We start from the raw sequence: 19,324 nt of genomic DNA, 5'->3' as shown, positions 1-19,324 counted from the left end.
GCCGCAGTCTCCGCGACCTCCGGGCTCCAGCCGCCAACTCCTTGTCCCCCAGGACCCTGTCGCCGTCTCCGCTTTGCCCGGACTTCGGCCGCCGTCTCCGTGTCCTCCCGACTCCAGCCGCCGTCTCTGCGCCCCTCGGACTCCAGGATCGCGACCGCTCCGTCTTCCCGCGCCCGGGACTCCGGCGGCGGTCTCCACGATCCACCCCCCTCCCCCGGGATTCTGCCACTGTTTCCTCGCCCCCCCCCCCCACCCAGACTCCGACCGCGGTCTCCGCGCCTCCCCGGATCCAGCCCCTCTCTCCACGCCCACCCGCTCTCCCTGAGGCCAGACTCGGGCCGCGGTCTCCGCGCGCCGCCCCCCCACCCCGGACTCCGGCTGTCGCGCCAGTGCCGGCGAGCTCAGCAGCTGCCCCTCCGCGCGCCCCGGGCCTCGGCGGGGAGATGAACGCGCAGCTGGACGGCCTGTCGGTGAGCTCGTCCTCCACCGGCTCGCTGGGCTCGGCGGCCGGGGCGGGCGGCGGCGGGGGCGCGGGGCTGCGGCTGCTGTCTGCCAACGTGCGCCAGCTGCACCAGGCGCTGACGGCGCTGCTGAGCGAGGCGGAGCGGGAGCAGTTCACTCACTGTCTGAACGCCTACCACGCGCGCCGCAACGTCTTCGACCTGGTGCGCACCCTGCGCGTGCTGCTGGACAGCCCGGTCAAGCGGCGCCTGCTGCCCATGCTGCGCCTGGTCATCCCGCGCTCCGACCAGTTGCTCTTCGACCAGTACACGGCCGAGGGCCTCTACCTGCCCGCCACCACCCCCTACCGGCAGCCCTCCTGGGGCGGCCCCGACGGCGCGGGGCCCGGGGAGGTGCGCCTGGTGAGCCTACGTCGCGCCAAGGCCCACGAGGGCTTGGGCTTCAGCATCCGCGGGGGCTCGGAGCATGGCGTGGGCATCTATGTGTCGCTGGTGGAGCCAGGCTCTTTGGCCGAGAAGGAAGGGCTGCGAGTCGGGGACCAGATTCTGCGTGTCAACGACAAATCCCTGGCCCGGGTGACCCACGCTGAGGCTGTCAAGGTAAGGCTGTGGTTTGGGGACAGGACAGAGTGACGGGAACTCTGCCGGTGTGTGTCCTTAAGGCAAATTTACCTAATCTTTCTGGGCTCCATTTTTCTTTAAAAATGTTTCTTTAAAACAGGAACATCTAGTTTTGTTTCAGCAAATAAATACCAGGCACTGCGGATAAGGTGGTGGGCAAAACAGACTTGGACCCTGCATAAAGGCTAGCAGCGTGTGGGAGACAGACATCAAATACACCGGCAATGTATGATTACAAAGTGTGAAAAGGCATAGGGATTCTTATGAGCATTAAAAAAAGAAAAGGAAAGGTCCCCTCTTGGCATATGGTTAGTAATCAGTGGGTGGTCTCGCTTCTGCTGTTGCTATTCTCATTGTTCAGTCGGGTTTCGCCCCTGAAAGAAAGTTTTGTTAGCACCATCGTGGGCCACGGAGGCTATTCTGGTGATCCACAAAGCTCTAACCTGACTCTGCTGTTTGTGTACCAGGCTGTGTATCCTGGGACCAAACACTCTTCCTCTCCAAACCTCTGGATCTCCACTAGGAAAATGAGGCAACTGGGCCTGCTAAGTGTCCCTAACCTTGTTGGAAAGGAGGCCCCTGCCTGAATGTCAGAAATAAATCCTCCACCCCTTTGAGAGTAGCTGCACTTTTTGCCTCTGTTAATTGAGAAAAATAACCTCATGACAACAGTCTCCCAGGGATTTAATCAAGCTGTTTAAAGCAGTTTCGTGGTTGCTAATCTCACACCTAGGGCTGTTGAAAACTAGTTGGAGTTTGAGATGGATAGTGTTTGGTATGCATGTGGATTCGAGAATCCCTTGAAGGTGTTTACACACACACACACACACACCACCTTTGCCCACCTTTGAACAGGAAGTGGAGAAGTTTGAGGAAAAAACAGTGACCTACTCAGTTTGTGGGGGCGTGGGGAATGCTTCCTAGGGGTTTAGGGTGCCCTGTGACCCAGCTTCTCACCACCACACCTTTTGTCCCTACCTTGGGTCCTCCCCAGCGCAGGTGATTGGGACACCGGTTAAGGGCCTGCTGGGCTGCTTCCTGTGTCCTCTTCAGTGACCCATGGTCAGGTGTGTATTGAGCCCATTTCCTGACTGTTCACTTAGGGCACAACCATCTCCTCCCTGACTCTCGCTTTCCTTGTCTGGTTGCCAACTCTTCTGCCCCCTGCCCCTTGAGGATTTCAGACACTTCTCTGCTGTTTCTAGGAAAAGCCCGATGGTTTATATTGTTCGGAGTGGGGGAGGAGTAGCAGACGACGGTTCTTCTGGATTTCCATGCACCTGCCCTCCTCTCTGTCTCCTCCTCCCACATCCGTCTTTACCCCTTCTCTGACATTCCATATGTTTATAAAGAAATAGCCCATTAGCCTTTGGCCCTAAAAGGTCTGGAGTTCCCAGATGATAAATTTATACTCAAAAGAGACTTGATCCAAATGGTCAATTATAATTGTGGATTCAATTTTAGTGGCAATCTTAAAAGACTTGTGTAACTCTGTCATCACAAGGTGACAGACTTTGCAAAGGCCTCCAGTAACCTGGACATTAAAAGCACAGGCCCTCCTGTCGGTCTGCATCCCAGTGTCAGGCATGTGCAGAGGCTGGAGCTGCCTGGCTCTGAGCTTCAGCTCGGCCCTCCTGTATTTCATGGGAGTCGCTCTCCATGTCGTGTCTGAACCCCTCCTGACTTCCACCTCAGTCCCGTTACTCTGTGACTTGGGGCGGGCCTTAGCTCGTCTAGTAAAACCTGAACTCTCCGTGGTGTGGTTTTTGAGCACCCAAAGGAGCAGAACTGCCTTCGGATGTGTGTTTGGGGCCCTGTGAGCTGAGCAGCCCCCCGGGTCCCTGGCTGTCACTTTCCCTATGGAGGGGTCAGCTAAGGCTAAATGAGCTCCTGCCTCGGGGTGCCCCTCTTCCCGCCAACGCCAGACACAACCTGCCCGGAACACACCCCTTTGGAAGCTTCAGAAGCAACAGGCAAAATGAATACAGCTTTGTGTCACCTTAACTCCAGGGGGAAAGGGGACCAGACTTTCCGAGTGGGAACCTGGCTCTGTGGTTGCAGGATGGGCAGGCGGTTTCAGGACACTTTAGAAGAACCCCTCGGGGCTATTGACACATCTTCACAAAATTAAGGGCATTAAGTCCCTGAACCGAGAGCCAAAAGAGGCCCCAGCTTCTCCACTAGTTACAAACTGCCCTAAACCAGGGTTTTCTCCACTTTCAGCCCCTCTTTATGAGCTTCAGTGCCAGAGGGCATCGTGTCAGGGATTTTTATGGTGTAGGTACATTCCTTTTAACTGAACTTCAGGCTTTAGTCAAATATCACCAGTTTTTCTGCTTTTTCTGTACCATATACCACACTGCATTTAGTACAAGACCTGTTTTCTTTCTCCTTCAATGTTATTTTATTTGTTCATTTATTCGTTTGTTTGTTATTTCCTCCCCCAGCTTTCTGGAAGTAGAACTGGCAGATGAAAATTGCATATAATTAAGGTGTACAATGTGATGATTTGTGATCCCCATACATGGTAAGAGGGTTACCACAATCAAGCTAATCATCCATCACCTCACAGAGTTATTTTATTTTTGTGGTAAGAACATTTAGGATGTACTCTTTTAGCAAATTTCAAGCATACAATATAGAATTATCAATTACTCATTTTATCACTGAAAGTCTGTACCCTTTGACCAATATTTTCCTGTTTCCTTCCCCCCCACCCCTCCAGCCTCTGGCAACCACTGTTCAGCTCTTTGCTTCTGTGAATTAGACTATTTTAGATTCCACATATAAGTGAGATCATCCAACATTTGTTTTTATGGGTCTGGCTTATTTCACTTAGTATAATGTCCTCCAGGTTGATCCATGTTGTCACAAAGGGCAGAATTGCCTTCTTTTTTTTTGTGGCCGAATAATATTCCTCTGTGTGTGTGTGTGTGTGTGTGTATGTTTATTTTTTTCTGTTCATCTGTCAATATACACTTAGGTTATTTCTGTGTTTTGGCTCTTGAGATGTGTTTTCAATCTTAAAACCTTTATTTTTCTCCTGCAGGTAGAAAGAGGGGGAAAAGATCCTCTGAGCATCCTGAAGGAGAGATATTGTGTGTGTGTTGTGTGTGTATAAGAAAAAGAAAATTAAATTTTAGGAATCAAGTTACTTAAGAGTTCATGAATCAGAGAGGGTCATCTCCTCCCAGGGAACAGAGGAGATTGAACATACAAAGTTTTTTCCACTTCTCTCTCTCTCACAAATCAAGTATCCATTGTTGCTCAGCTTTCAGCAAGGATTCTGTTCCTCTCTCCAGGGGGCTCCCATTCCTCTCTTGAAGCCTATTTGCTAAATCATCAGTGACAGGTCCAGATAAGGCAAGCCATTTACTATTTGCAATTATGTTGAAATGTTTGATTTTTGAAAAATCTATCTTGAATGAACAGGAGCCAAACTAATAATAATAAAAAAGTAGACCTTTCAGAGGTTTTCAGCCAAAAAGCGTTGGTAAATTAGCCAAGGAGCCCACAGACCAGGGATGCTGCCCTGGGCTCTGCCACATGCTTGCTGTGTGACCATGGGCCAGTCAGTGACCCTCTCTGTGTCCTAGGGTGGATGGGCCAGTGGCTGCCCAGGGTCCCTTCCGGGCTCAGACAATCTGCGATTTGCTCAGTATGTGCTACACAGAAGGCGTTTACAATGTCTAATCCGGTGTTTTCTTGTTCTTTTGGAATTGATTTCATTTAAGGCAGAGTTAAGAAAGTTGGCTAAGGATTGGGAGACGAGAATCTTGGCACTGTTGTGTAGCCTCCTACTAATTCAGGAAATTGTCGGGTTACACACTGTACTGATGAGAACTTGACTGCTCTCCCTCGACCCAAGAACACCAACCCCGGTGTTGTTCCAGAGTAAATGAGAAGATGACCATAGGATTGTGGCGTGCACAGCACTGCCCTGGGAGCTCTCGAAAAACATTCACTTACTGGCTTGTCCTCCGAGTCCCTAATTCTGCGGGTAGCAGGATGCGGGGAAGCCGCGTGCTGCCTGGATGTGTGTGTGGATGTTTGTGTTTCATCTCAATAAAAATGAAATGGCTTCATTACCATCTCAGCATTCCCCCTCCCCCGGGCTATCTCCAAGGGGCATATTAGAATTTGAAACGTTCCAGAAGTTACAAACAGTGGCCGGGGCCCTTTCATTTAATTAGAGTCATCACACCCTCCCTTTCTCTCGTAATAACCCGCAAAGAATCTGTCCGTATTAACATAAGTCATTGTGTTTAGTCCAGCACATTCTAAACGACACATTTGTCATTTTCCTATTGTACATGGTTAGCTGAAGCCATTATAAATTATTACCACTTCCACCTTTGTATCTGAAGTGCAGCTTCTCCCACTGGTGTGATTACCGTTTTCCATTTTGGAAACCGTGGGTAACGTGTTCGTGGAGACGCACACACTTTCTTCTGGCCCCGTCCTCTTTCTTGGGTCCTGTGGGTCTTGCCAGCAACGACATGTTGAAAGCTCACTATTAATAAACTCTTTTTTTTTTAATTTTTAAAAGGTTTTATTTATTTACTCGAGAGAGAGAATGAGATAGAGAGAGAGCATGGGGGGGGGAGGGTCCGAGGGAGAAGCAGACTCCCTGCTGAGCAGGGAGCTCGATGTGGGACTCGATCCCGGGACTCCAGGATCATGACCTGAGCCCAGGGCAGTCGCTTAACCAACTGAGCCACTCAGGCGCCCAATAAACTCTATTGAATCGATGTTTGCTTGCTGGATCCAGAGTCTGATGCAGTGCATTGGGAGGGTCCATTTCTTTAATTTAGTCTTATTTATTTATGTGGCCCAAGCTGATACTCAAGGTTTTAGACAATTACAGTGCCCGGGGTAGGACAAAAATCTTCTTGCAACTGGTTATTTCCTCTGCAAATGAAGGAAGCATTTGGTAGGCTGGAAGAGAATGCCCTTATTTTGGGGGGAGGGGATTGATATTATTATTAGAAGATTCCTGCCTCTTGGCTTTCAGCTGGACACGAAAGAGATAGAGAATTACCCAGGCGCTAGCTTGGTTTTCTGTCACCTTCCTCTTGCCACAAATCTGGCGTTGTTTATTACCTGCCGTAGATTCATCATCTGGATGGGGCTGCAAAGATAAGTATGATCCTTTAACCCCCGACTAATTGGATTTTGTGTGTGTTGTTGCTTTCCACCTCTGCCACACAGCACACAGCCTGTACGCACCTGTCAAGTGCTCGCCGCCCCTCACACGCCTGTCTGCTCATGCGCCTAGCACATGTGCATCTCCTCCGAGTCATAATCCACCCCCCACCCCCCTCCCCCTCTGCCCTGCAGAAGTCTTTGCACTGAAGCAGGCATCCGTGGGGGATTAGGCTCCAACTGGCTTTCCAGCAAGGTTCTTTTATGACCTGGAAGAGCAGCGTTTGGTCTCCGCTGCTCAGGGACCCGAAACTAGTGCCCAGCAAGGACCAGAGAATTTGATTAGAAGGAATGACATTTAAGGGCTGGAGGTGGTTGGAGGTTGAAATACAAATCTTTCAAAACCTATTCTTTTTCTTCCTTTTTTTTTTTAAACCCCCAAGCAAGAATCTGATGTTAACAGGGAGCTCACACAGGCTTCTAGTTGTGCCCCAGGGTGGGGGGCTGCTTTTTAAAGATTCCTGTGCTGCAAACATTTCATTTGACTTTTACAGCATGGCAGGTGGCAAAGGGTGCCAAGAACAGGAATCAGACCATTTGTTTCCTGTGCACTCCTGGAGTCCACTGCAGGAGGCAGCACCATGGGGCCGGTGCCCTTGTGTTTGAACTTTGCTTTACTGGAACGCTACCGGGAAAAGGGGAGGCTGGTGTCAGCGAGTGAGCACCTCCTCTGTGCCAGGTGCTTTCTCCTTCCCAGGGGAGGCAGGGAGGCCAGGCAGGTCAGGCTCCAGGAGAAGAAATTGACCAGTCCAGGGTCACCATGGGAATTAGAAACGAAGTGGCCCTTCTGCCCTACCTTCCTGCCTGGAAGCCAAGCCCTAGTCGTTATGCAGCCAGCCTCCTGGAAGACACGGTCAGGCCCCCTGCTGGAAGGCAAGCAGCCCTCATACTTTGTGCCTGACATTCGGGAGCCTTTGAGGAAGCATCCACAGACTTCATTTTATTAAGTGGGGATTCTGATGCCCATGCATCAAGGGCAGGTGGCCTGTCTGAGCCCCACCTGTCCCCGTGGGAGCCCTTTATCCATGCAAGCTCTGAGCAGCACTTAGTGCCCCCAGGCCTGTGGCTGGTCCTTGGAATTCAGAGATGGATGGTCAATGGCCCCTGCCCTTGGGGAGCCATGGGGCTGGGGGAACATGGACCCACCCAGGGCCACGGGTCACCAACGGTTTTAAGCACTGTAACATCCACGTGCCTCCACATCCCTGCCACCCTCTCTCCAAAGCAGGCCCCCACGCCATCCCCTCACCCTGCTGGAATTTCCTTCAGCACACGGGTCACTATGAGAGGGACATTTCACTGTGTTTGCCATGTGCCTGCCCCACTACAAATAAGCTCCACAAAAACCAAGATTTGGTCTCTGTCGCTCCCTCACCTACCCCAGTGCCTGGAACACAGTAGGTACTTTAGTAAATGAATATTTGCTGAATGAATAGAGTGATCTCGCATCCAATGCAATGCTGGTGAGTTCAGGATTCCTTGGTTCCTGACTGGGATACCCGAAGAAAATCTGTGTGTTGCAAGGCAGTGGGTGCTTGGAGAAAAACGTCGAGGAATGCCCTAGGCTCTAATGTATGCTTTACCAAGAAGCTGACGGTGTGGCTGTGAGCAGATCACATGACATCTCTGGATGCCTCAGTCTTTGGAGCTGTGAAATGGGCGTAGCCATATCCTGCTTGCCTTTCCGGGATGGGTATGGAATCGTATGACTTAATAGGTACAAAGACATTTGGTAAATAGGAAACCCTATACTACTACTTCAGTAAAAGACCTTTAAAAAAAAAAAGTGGTCTGTGCCTGGGTGGGCAGGAGCTTTTCCCACCCTCTGCAGCCCAGACCACCCTACGAGACCTCTTTGGTTAGTTCATTTGTTGCTTTGCTCTTAATTTTAAAACTGCATCCCCAGAAGTGGGTTATTTCTGCAGCCTGTGTCTGTGATTCCAAAATAGAATCATTTGTGCATTCTGAAGCAATCAATGAACCAATTTTGGGTGAGATATATCTTCTGGCTTTTTGTTAAAAACAAAAAAAAACAAAAAACCCAGCACTGTTCAGGTTTTAAGAAGCCCCAGCATTTCAGGTAGAGGCCAGGTTCCTGCTAATCACACATATGTTTAAAAGCCGCTTTATTCTCTATCGAGAATGCACAAGTGAATTTATTTTTTTCACCTTTTCCGGTCCCAACCCCTTTACCTTCTTCCCCTTTGAGAATTTGTGTTCCTTCTGCTAAATTGGTTGCGGTTTTGCTTCAGCTGGCAGCCAGTTTCATAGTTATTTTTCCTCTCTACCTGAATTTTCGTAATATCAGCATCCTCTCAACTTTGAATGCAAAGCAAATATTTCAGCCCCCCATAAACAAGTCCCAAGATGTCTTCTTCACCAGATTCTAAAGCTGCAAGTTACAGGGAAGAACATGGCAAGGTGACATCTAAAAGGGTATTTCTAAATACTCTAGAAGTAGTGATTCAGAAATGTAGCTTGCCCAAGAATTAACAAGCTCCCTAGGCAAGTCTTCATCATACTGAGGTTTAGGAAGCACCACCTTCCTTTGGGATCTGCCCCCATCCCCAACATTTATCCATAGAAAGACTTGACCAGAGAGGTAGACCCACCCTGTCCCCATCCTGAGCTGTTTTGGGGCAGGACTCCAGAGGTGCAAGGTCAGCTGATAGGTTGGACAATCCCGGGAAGAGAGGCTAGAGATGGCTTTTGGACATGGACCTGGGTTCATCTGACTGTTACTTGGCCGTGACCTTGAGCGGCTCCCTTGGCCTCTCTGTGACGCAGAACCTCCTCACCCTTGAACTTGGCCCCTAGCCCTCACAAACAGTTTATTGTTGCTGTCGCACATCACAAGTTTGAGAAATATGGCCACGGAGGTTTTACTGCAGTATTGTAATGAAAAATGTTATCGACTGCATCCTCTTGGCTTTGAAAGTCTTCTGTTATGCCTGCTTAGTCTAAAAAAAAGAAAAAAAGGTGCCTTTGGAAGAAAAGACTGGGGCTCAGGGCCCTCTTGATGCATGGTAGCTGCTTGAATTGCAGAGTCATTTACTAAATGTGGTCAATATTCCCACATAGAGTTTCCTTAAAAATGTAACTGCTCCTGTTTGGGTTTTGGCATCTGCATTTTCTTTCGTTTTACAGCAGTAATAAAGCCCAGGGATTGGATGGAATTGCATGTCCCGACCTTCCTTAAAAATGTGGGGCAGGTGCATGGCTCAGAGGCCAGTGTGTGAGAGTGTGGTTCCCAGATCAGCTGCATCTCCGGCCTTGTTCCCCAGCATCCTTCCCTGCTGGGCTCCCCGGGAGCCTTGATGAGAAGGGAGAGAAGGTAGCTGTTTTTCCAGAACCCATTAAAGCAATTAATGCAGGTTGAAAGTGGTGATTAGACAATATGGCATCTGTACTTAAAAAACAAAACAAAACAACAAACCCTGGAATGTATTTGAACCACATCTGAAATGGTGTGTGAGCCTTCATTAAGAGGTTTCTGATTAAGAAAGGAGAAGAAGAGTGGTCCAGCTTTCAGAAATTACCCTCCCATACAGGTGGGGAAGGGGGGGAGTCTCGGGGAAGTCCTCCTGCTGTTTCCATCCTGTGGGCCGTGGAGGATGTGGTGTCCTGCAGTGTGTCTGAGCCCAGCGCGACCTTGATCCTTGCTCCATCTCTCCTGCCACCTCCTCTTTCTCCTCAGGGGGCCCCAAGCCTATCCCAGGTTCTCCCGAACTCTCTTAAACCCTCTCCTCCCTCCACGAGTTCTTCCGGTCCTGAGGGTTTAAGTCAAGATGTGCAGTTTGTCCCCAAATCCCTTCCTCTCTGCCGTGCTGTCTCTGAACAGGACCTGGGCCTCCTTTTGGTATCTTTATTTTTTAAATTTATATTTTCAGCTCTTCCCCAGTATTAGGAAAAGCATTTATTTGCCTTGGAAGTCAAGGCTCCTGTCTTACCTTCTGAAGGCAACTCATCCTCTTGCCCACAAATCGTGGACATTTCTCAAGTTAGTAACCTTGACCTGCTCTCCTCTCTATAGTCTCCCTGTTGGGGATTGCACGAGCCCTGGCAAGCTTAGACCCTCCAGGCCTGATCCCTCCCCAGCACATCCCAGACCATACTGCCATTGGAGGCCGAATTCCCTGCCATTGGAGGCCCAAGTACAGCAGCCCCCTGGCTGGCTGTCTGTCTCCCGTCTTGCTCATCCAGTCCATTCAGCATCCTGGAGGCAGGGCACGCTTTTGAAATTTGTCTCTCATCAAGCGGTGCCCTGCCTAGCGCCTTGTACTGGCTTTCAGGGCAGAAGCCGAGCACCTGAACCTGATGTTCAGGCTGCCCATGATCTGATCCCCTTCTGTCTGCAGACAGTCCTTTTCTCTGACTGTTCCCTGAGTGCCATCGGGCAGCACGCCCTCCTCTGAAAGGCGGCTCTGTGTCCCTGCACCTGTCCACACGCACGGCCCCTGTGAGGCCAGCCCCAGTGGATCGCCCCGCCCACCTGCAGCTACCCCATCTGCAGGAACCCCTCCCCTGCGGCTCCATCAGCCTAGTGACCCTGCTTCACTTGTTGCCACACAGATTATACATCCTCCAGGGTTTCCTTGAATTGCTCTGTGGCCAGTAATAACTTCTGTATTGAGGGCTTACAGTAATCCGGACGGCGTTCTCAGGACTTTCTATGTATGAACTCACTTGAACCTCACACTGGCCCAGTAGGTTCAAAGGAGGTACTGCTTTTATTGCTTCGTTGGGCAAAAAAATTGCAAAGAGTTCGTCACTTGCCTGTTGTCACAAAGACGGACAGGAAGGCAGAGCCAGGAATTAAAACCAGGTTTTGTTGACTTGAGGGGGTGTATCCGTTACTCCAAAGCCAGGGAGAGGCGGCCTCCCGTGATGCTTCAGCCTGGGCTCTGGAGCCAGGGGCTCTGGGTTCAAAGCCTGGCTCTGCCACTGTGCACCCGTGGGGCCTTGAACAAATTCCTTGACCGCTCTGATTCTCAGATGCCTCTTCGATAACGTCGTAATGCGAATAAGAGCCAAACGGCAGGCAAGTTTCTTAACTTCCCTTTTCAAGTTCCTTGTCTCTAAAATGCGGATACTAATGGCCATACAGGTAACCTGTGAAAGCACTGGGGGCATCTGTCGATTTGAACATTTCATGATTACCTGCTATGTTCACCCCATTGTGCTGGGGTCTTTTCCCTACCAGATAACACTCTTCCTGGTATAAAATACATAGCACCCAAGATGCTTATGAACTTGTAATACTGAACCCACGAATAACTATGGCCCCCAGGGACGGGCGTCTCTGTGCCACCTGGAGTTCTGCGAGGGCTTGGCGCAAATGTCCACACCAACCCTTGGGCGCAGCCCCCAGGGAGAGGAGGCCGAGCCCTGGGAAGGGAGGGGACCAGCCACCAGTACGCAGGTAGGAGGTGGCAGGGCTGGGATTTGAACTCCTGATCTTCTTGCCTCCCAAGTGTGTGCTCATTGCCACCTTCTGGCGGGCATCCAGCCTAGCACGGCGCTGGCCGGAGCACCGTTTCAGTAAATGTACATTTCCTCCCTGATGTTTTTTTCCTTATTGAACCGGTGTTGCAGCCTTTTGATCAGAACACCCAGGAGTGAGCAGACAGCCCAGGCCACGGCCGCCCGGCCCTGTGCACTTTGGGCCTTTTTATCCCCCCCTTTTCCCCCTTTTCTCTCTCCTGCCATGCCCCGACCTTTGTCAGGATTTTATTTTGTGCCTTGTCTGTGGAAATTCCCTAAACAGATTAACCGTGACCTCAACTCCAGCCCCATTAGGATAAACCGGTAACTTCGGTTTGATTGGCAGAGGCTGCGAATCTGTGCTGCCTGCTTCGCGGGCACAGCGCGAACAGGGGTCCCCGGGCCTCTTGTAAAAGGCCGGTGGTCGCCAACACCGTCACAGACTGGACAAAGGAAGGGCCATTTTGTTTGGTTCATAGGAGACATGAGGAGCAGAGGAGTCCGCCTGCGCATTTAAAATAGAATATGTGTTGTGCGCGTGTGCATTAATGACCCGAGAGAGATGGGTTCAATTTAGAGAGCTCGGAAACCCCAGGAAAACACAAAGGAAAAAGACCCTCCCCCGTCATTGATAATCTGCTCCGCCCAGAAATAATCACTATTGACAATTTGATTGTCGTCTTTCCAGTCCCCCGCATGCCTACGTGTGTAAATTCCTATTGGGAATTTTCTACAAAACTGCCTTTCTGAACAGAGTTTTTGAGCCTGTCTCACCAAACAGTGGAACATGACTCTTTTTCGACCCCAATAAATGTTTCTAGAACATGGTTTTTAATGATTGCGTCATAGCAAAGAGGTGCGTGATTTATTGGACTAATTTCTTCTTGTTGGACAGGTTGTTTTTTAAACGTTATCCACATTGCCGCTTTAGACAATGTGTCCTGGCACGTTAATCTGGAAGCATGTCTCTAAAAATTCCTTGGGCTGTCTTTCTAGAAGTGGCATTGGCTCTGGGCATAGGCAGAATTTTAAGACTTGGGTAACTGTTGCCAGATTGTTCTTGGGGAAGCAGAGTTTGTTATTTTATAGCCCCCTCTACCAGTGTTAGCTGTGTGTGTGATGCTTCGTTTTCCCCCAGCCTTGCCAACACCGGATATTATATTTCTTTTCCATTTTTGCTGATCTGATAGACAAAAAAGTATCCTATTTTAATTTGCATAATTTAAATAGTGAAGTTGAACTCCTTTGCATGTTTATTATTTGTATAGCTGTATGTACATACTGAATATATGTATTATATACATACGTTATTATATATATATGGGATATATATACATTTATTTATTTTTGGTGTGTAACTTACTGATGTCCTACGCCCCATTTAACCACAAGAGTGTTACATTTCCAGCTCCTCAGATCTATTAGCCTTTTTCTTTAAGAGATGATTGTTAGGAGTAGCTGTTAGGTGGTTGATTCATCCACCTGGAATTCAGATCCTTCAGTTCGAGGGTGAGTTAAATTGGAGGCCTATCCCTTGTTAACGGAATGCACAGAAAGTGATAAGGGACAGGAATGTTAAGTGTCTTCCAGGAGAATACACCCCATCCACGTATCCGATCTTGGGCCAAGAAAATGTTGATATATAATCAGATTTTTCTGATAGGTGGATGTGCTATGGACATTGGTTCTAGATCACAACAATGCCATTGGAAACCCATCAAGGCTCACCTTGAGTGATTATGTTTATGACTCCTAGAATCTTGTTAGTTCTTCCCAAAAGAAAGAAAAGAATAAAGAGACCAAATTTAAAAGAACATTTGTAAAGCAATTTACTTAAATTATAAGAGACTAAAAGCCAGGCATAGTGGATAATTGAAGAATTGCATTAAAAGGGAATCAGTATCTTTCTGGAATCTGCTCTGTCCTCATCTCCTGAGTTCTTTTGCAAGGGGATGGCGAATCTGTCACTGTCTTGCAAATTTCTCATGGCATTATCCCCAAGGACAACATTTTCTCTCTCTCTCTTTTGATCCTTCATGTTTTTCCTTTTCCTACAGCCTTAACTCACTGAGACGTTTAGGAGCAAAGATACCAGGGATCAGGGGCTTTAAAATGTCAGGTCCCTGTTCCAGCCTCCGGGATCCTGGTGTTCCCAGTACTGGAACAAGGGCTGCCTTCTTCACCCCAAGCCTCTGGAGAAGGTCAAACTCATAAAGAAAGAACAGTGGAGGGGATGAAGAGTTGATTTCTTGAACTCTACTTTGCAAGGCTCCAATTAAAGGCAAATTGAAACAACATTAAAAAAAAACAACAACAACTCAAAAGGAGAAAAGAAGATGTTGATTACTCCACCCTCCTAACTAGCTGTCGTTTCTCTGCCCTGTCCCCTGGCCTTTATTTCTGTGCGTTCACATTCCCTGATGGTTGGATCACCTGCTTCTGTTTGTTTTTGCTTCATGTATATGTTGAGCTGCATCTCGTGGAAGGGGACTGCTCTGCAGTCCATATTGATTTCCCTGAGGATGTAGCCACTTGAAGAGGGGAGGTGGCCACAAAGAGCCAGAGCAGGTGTGGTAAGCTTTGCCCCAGATCCTGGCCCCCTGACGGGCACACAGCTGTGAGGGACACCAACATGAAGCCACCGTTCTTTGAGACACAGTGACTTTCTCGGCATACCACTACCCGCGTATGTCAACGTTCCAGTAGAATATAAACTCACACTTTTTGGACTTTTATTTAAGGGAATGTTTTTAAATGACATTCTTAGACCAAAGTCAGCAGCAGTAAAGTATTTCTGGGGCGTGGAAGGAGAGAGTAGGATGAGAAAGCAGAGTTATTGCCCAAGCGTCTGTGAAAAATATCTCTGCCTCCAACTCTGTGTATAAGGTGTCTGATCCTTGAGATGTACTTCAGCATTCATTCACTCACTTGGCAGTTGTTTTCCTGAGCTCTTCCTATATGATTGGTGTGATTTAACATCCTCTTTGAACTCTACATGTCCTATTTACTTACTTGTTAATGTATCTGTGATTAATATTTCTTCCTACTTCAGAAATAATTGAGTGACTTAACCTAGAAAGAACATCATGAAAAAGTCACAGAGCTCAGAAACCATATTGGAAAGTGTGTGTGTGTGTTGCCTTTAATAGGAATAATATTTCATATTTAAGTGGAGTTGTGAGCTTCCTAGCAACCAAGGCAAAAAGGGAAATTCATGCATTGTTTAGATACTACTAGAGAATTCATTGGTATTTCCAGAGAGGTAAAATTCTTCATTGGCAGTCAGTCTTCAAAGGAAGGCAATCAATTTCAGGAGGAAGGATATTACAATTGCATTTCTTCATTGTCTTTCATTTTATGTGGAATCACCCACGATTTCCAGTCTTTCATATTTATTGACACATCTGTGCCCAAAACAGAAGAATTCCCTGACTTCTCTATCTACTGAGAAGGATATAAATAAAATAATCACTGTATACGTATGTTGATATATGTACTTTCAAGGATAGGGAGCAGCACGTGCAAAGAACTTGGAGCGTTTGATACTGTAAGAAAGGCCAGTGGCGGGGACAGGCAATGAGGCTGGTGATGAGGCTGGCCAGGCAGCCCCTAGGGCCAGCCACACAGGCCTGAGACACACTGTGAGGAGTTCGCATTTTACATCAGAAGCAATGGGAGTGTTTTGGCAGGGAGGGGACAGGGTCCACCCGCATCTTAAAAGGATGTCCTGGCTGTGCAGCAGAGACTGATTTTAGAGGCTGGGAAGCTGTTGCAGTTAGTGGTCCCTGTAAGAGGTAATTAACACAGATAAAAATGTGATGCAGAGGGAAGGAGCTCTGAAGACAGGACTAATTAGGGCTTTACTTTCTCATGACATTAAAATACACCCCTGGGGCAGAGAACACACGCCATTAATTTCTGTCCTCCCTCAAAGTGGGGCTGAATGGGGAGGGTCTTTCCAGCCCATGTGCCTGAACCTAGCACCAGCTCAGGGTTCAAGAGTTCGGGGGGCTCTCACTTGTTTATGGTCTGTAAGTCCCACATCCCCTCTTCAGACCTTCTCCTTGCCCATCTTGTGAGGCCAAGACAGAGGGTTGCCCTTGGGTATCTGAACCCCCTTTCACTACTAGTGAAAGAAGCACCAGTTTGGAAAGTCCAAGATTCAAATCCAAGCCCTGCCTCTTATCCTTTTTCTGACCTTGCTTAAGACACGCCACCACCTAGAGTCTCTTTACTCATCTGGGCAATGGGAAGAATAAAATGTGTGGGTCATCCCTGTAATTTTGCTGTTACCGATAATATTAGCCACCAAGGTTGGGCACCCGCTATATGCACCATACTGAGTGCAAGATGCTTTGTGTACATTATCTCATCAGTCCTCATTTTGTCCCCACAGTAACTCTCTAAGAGTAGGCATTAGTAGCCCCATTTAACAGGTGATAAAGCTGAGGCAACTTGTCTAAAGTATCCTAGCCAGGAAGAGATAAAACTTTGTTTGGGAATGGCTTTCTAGTGAATATACCTTTCACTGAAAAACTCTTGGGGGGGTGGAATCCTCACCCTAAAATACCTTTTTATTTTGGTGCTTGGCAATTCTCTAGTTTCCAGATGCAGTTGGAAAATAGAGCCAAGGTTTGTCTATAACTAGATTTCTGGAGCCTGTGGAAGAAAGCATAAAGGAGGGTGGATCCCTGCACCAGAGTGAGCTCTGCTTTGGGAAAAGGCATTGGAAAGCCCGCACCCAGTCCCATCCACAGCGCCTTCTGTAGGCATGGATGTCATAGTGCTGCGCCCCTGCAGGTGGTTGTAGAAACTACAACAGGGAGGGACAAGGTTGCGTATGAAAAAAGATGCATTAATTTTGCACGCTGCCTTAGGAATTCCACTTATGTCTGATCTAGAGAATTAGACCCATGTGTGCTTCAAGATGCATGAAAAGGTATGTTATCGTAGCTTTGTTTGCAGTGGCAAAAACCGAGAAACCATCTGCATGTCCAACAATAGAGGAGTGGGAATTCAGTGGTGGTGCATCCCTGCCAGGGAGCGCGCCCTAGTCATGCACAAAGACATGAGCTTAATGTCATTGAACTGGTGAGAAAAGATCTTCAAAATACATCTTTTTAGCTGGAAAAAACATGGTGATGAAAATGTTAAGTGTAAGTCAATTTATGTGAAGATCAGACAACAGTAGGTTGTTTTTTTTTTTTTTAAGATTTTATTTATTTATTTGACGGAGAGAGACACAGCGAGAGAGGGAACACAAGCAGGGGGAGTGGGAGAGGGAGAAGCAGGCTTCCCGCGGAGCAGGGAGCCCGATGCGGGGCTCGATACCAGGACCCTGGGATCATGACCTGAGCTGAAGGCAGACGCTTAACGACTGAGCCACCCAGACGCCCCGACAACAGTAGTTTTGTATATGTGCATCCACATGTTTATAAAATGCACAGAACATTCCAGAAGGACAGGCAGTAGTTATCATGGATGGTGGGTTGAGACTTCTACTCTGGGTTCCCTATCATAATCATACCTAACCCTTTTGCAGCTCTTACCTGTGTTCCAAGCATTAAACGTTTTATGCATGTAAACTAATTTAATCCTCACAACTACCCTGTGATATAATAGCGCTCCTAACCCGTCTTATGCCTGTGAAACTGGGGCACGGACTGGTAACTTGCCCAAGGTTGCCATTGGCAGGTGGCAGAGCTGGGATGGGAATCTCGGTAGCCTGGCTCCAGAGCTGTAGCTCCCGGCCACTCTTTTGCTTCTCTCACGAAATCCCATGCATGCCTGAGGGGATGTCTCACGTGAGTGTGGAGAAGCATGGGGCGCTGACCTAAGGCTGCCTGAGCCCTAGTCTAGGGCACTGATCTTTCTGCGGCCTCATTTGAACAGATTTCCTGGGGGCTGCCTGGCATTTAGAAAGCTCAATAAGTATCTTGTTGGAAGAGGTTATAAAGAAAACAGAACACGCACTGTGCCTCAAGGAACATATCTTGTAGTTCTAGAGACAGGAGGTATGAAGCTGATGCAGAGACTCTAGTATACATGGCAATGAAAATATAGAAGCGTGCTGGGTGCTCTTGGAGGTGGAAGGTCATTTGCAATCCAGGAAGGCTTCCTGGAGGTGGTGGGAATGGGCTGAATGTCCAAGGCAGGGCAGATGTGAGGAAGTGTGGATTAAAAGAAGGAAGGATGTTTCTGGAGATGAGGAAAGTTGTAAGAGAGAGGCTAGAGTTGCCTCTGTATTTGTGTCCATGTAGATTAGAGCTTTAGGGAATTCTGGGGCTTGGGTTTGGGAGAAGGAGCTGGTAGACTCAGGAAGGAAATTCACATTTACTACCTACTATGTGCCAGATGCTATATATTATGTATAGGCAGTCTACGTTTTTTGTTTTTTGTTTTTTTTTTAGTTTTATTTGTTTAAGTAACCTCTACACCCAACGTGGGGCTCGAACTCACAACCCTGAGATCAAGAGTTGCACACTTCTCTGACTGAGCCAGTCGGGCACCTCTGTGTTATCTTGATAATGTTTACAACAGTTGCATCTTAAATGCAGAAGCAGGCACAGAGAGGTTAGGTAATTTGCTGTGTGACACAGCAAGTCAACAGCAGAGTCAGGATTGGTACCCAGTGAGCCCCAGTTGGGCAGGGTGGGGTCAGGAAGAGCAAGTGCGCATCCTTCTTTCCTCTCTTCCTGATCACTAACCTGAACCCTGCTCTTAGACGGGCTACCCTTCCTGAGGCTGAGCATCTCTGTTCTGGAGAAGAGAAAACCTCGCCCCTAAAGGTCTGTGTCCTGAAATAGGCTGGATGAGTCACCATGATGTGCCCTTCCTTGAGACTTAGCAATGTGTCCTTTGTGCCCCTGAGGACAGTAGTCTCATCATCCTGTGACCTTGTGGTTCACTTCACACTTGTGCTTTGGTGCGTGTTCTTGAACATAGGAGCATCTGTGCATCTGCTGTGTGAACACACAACACCCCGTCCCCTTTATGCTGTGGCTGTCTTCCGTGGCTTTCTCTGTCCTCTGCTGAGCAGAGAATCCTGTCACTTGGGCTGTGAATCCAGTCGGCTCTGAAGAGCTGAGTGACGCAAATTTGCCTCCTGAGAGCATTAATCCAAGTAGCAAGTTATTAAGTGTGAAGACATACACATATAATTTACATTTCCATAACCATTACACGCTGCCTCAACAGTCATCTGCGGCTGGATGGTGTCTGAGCCATGCCGTCTGCTGGGTCAGATCGAGATTTCAAGGATCTGACTCCGTGGAACGCACTCGAGCCCTAGGTCAGGTTTTACCAGCAAACCCATGGTAACAAGCGTGGGACTAGTGCTCTGATGACCGCTCCGTCTATAGTGGACTCTCCCTGGGTCTCACATTGTGCCCTTTTTAAGCCACAGCTCACTGAATTCTCCGGTGATAGGCACTGTGCCATATAGGGCCCCTCTACCCAGAGAGAGAGTGGAATTATGATCTTTGTTTTACAGGAGAGAAAGGGATGAACAGAGAGGGTCAGTAACCTGTGTGAGGTGGCACAGCTAATAAACA

General features: G+C 48.3%; 1 protein-coding gene across 5 annotated transcripts in view; it reads left to right on the top strand.

Annotated features, from left to right (window-relative positions):
• Positions 1-258: 258 nt before the first annotated feature.
• The window catches only part of WHRN (whirlin), a 95,912-nt gene continuing 76,846 nt past the window's right edge, over positions 259-19,324 (top strand). For all 5 annotated transcript variants that reach the window (XM_028107724.2, XM_028107723.2, XM_028107722.2 and 2 more), the window contains exon 1: positions 259-1,061. In XM_028107724.2, the coding sequence (XP_027963525.1) occupies positions 444-1,061 (618 nt within the window). In that variant the 5' untranslated portion in view covers positions 259-443. The remainder of the gene's footprint in view (positions 1,062-19,324) is intronic.

Source organism: Eumetopias jubatus, unplaced genomic scaffold (genome assembly GCF_037043125.1).
Source record: "Eumetopias jubatus isolate StellerSeaLion01/CBP00866 unplaced genomic scaffold, mEumJub1_p1.0 scaffold_15, whole genome shotgun sequence".
Lineage (NCBI taxonomy): Eukaryota > Metazoa > Chordata > Mammalia > Carnivora > Otariidae > Eumetopias > Eumetopias jubatus.
The sequence above is the reverse complement of the archived record's forward strand: the minus strand, read 5'-3'. Positions and strand labels throughout refer to the sequence as shown.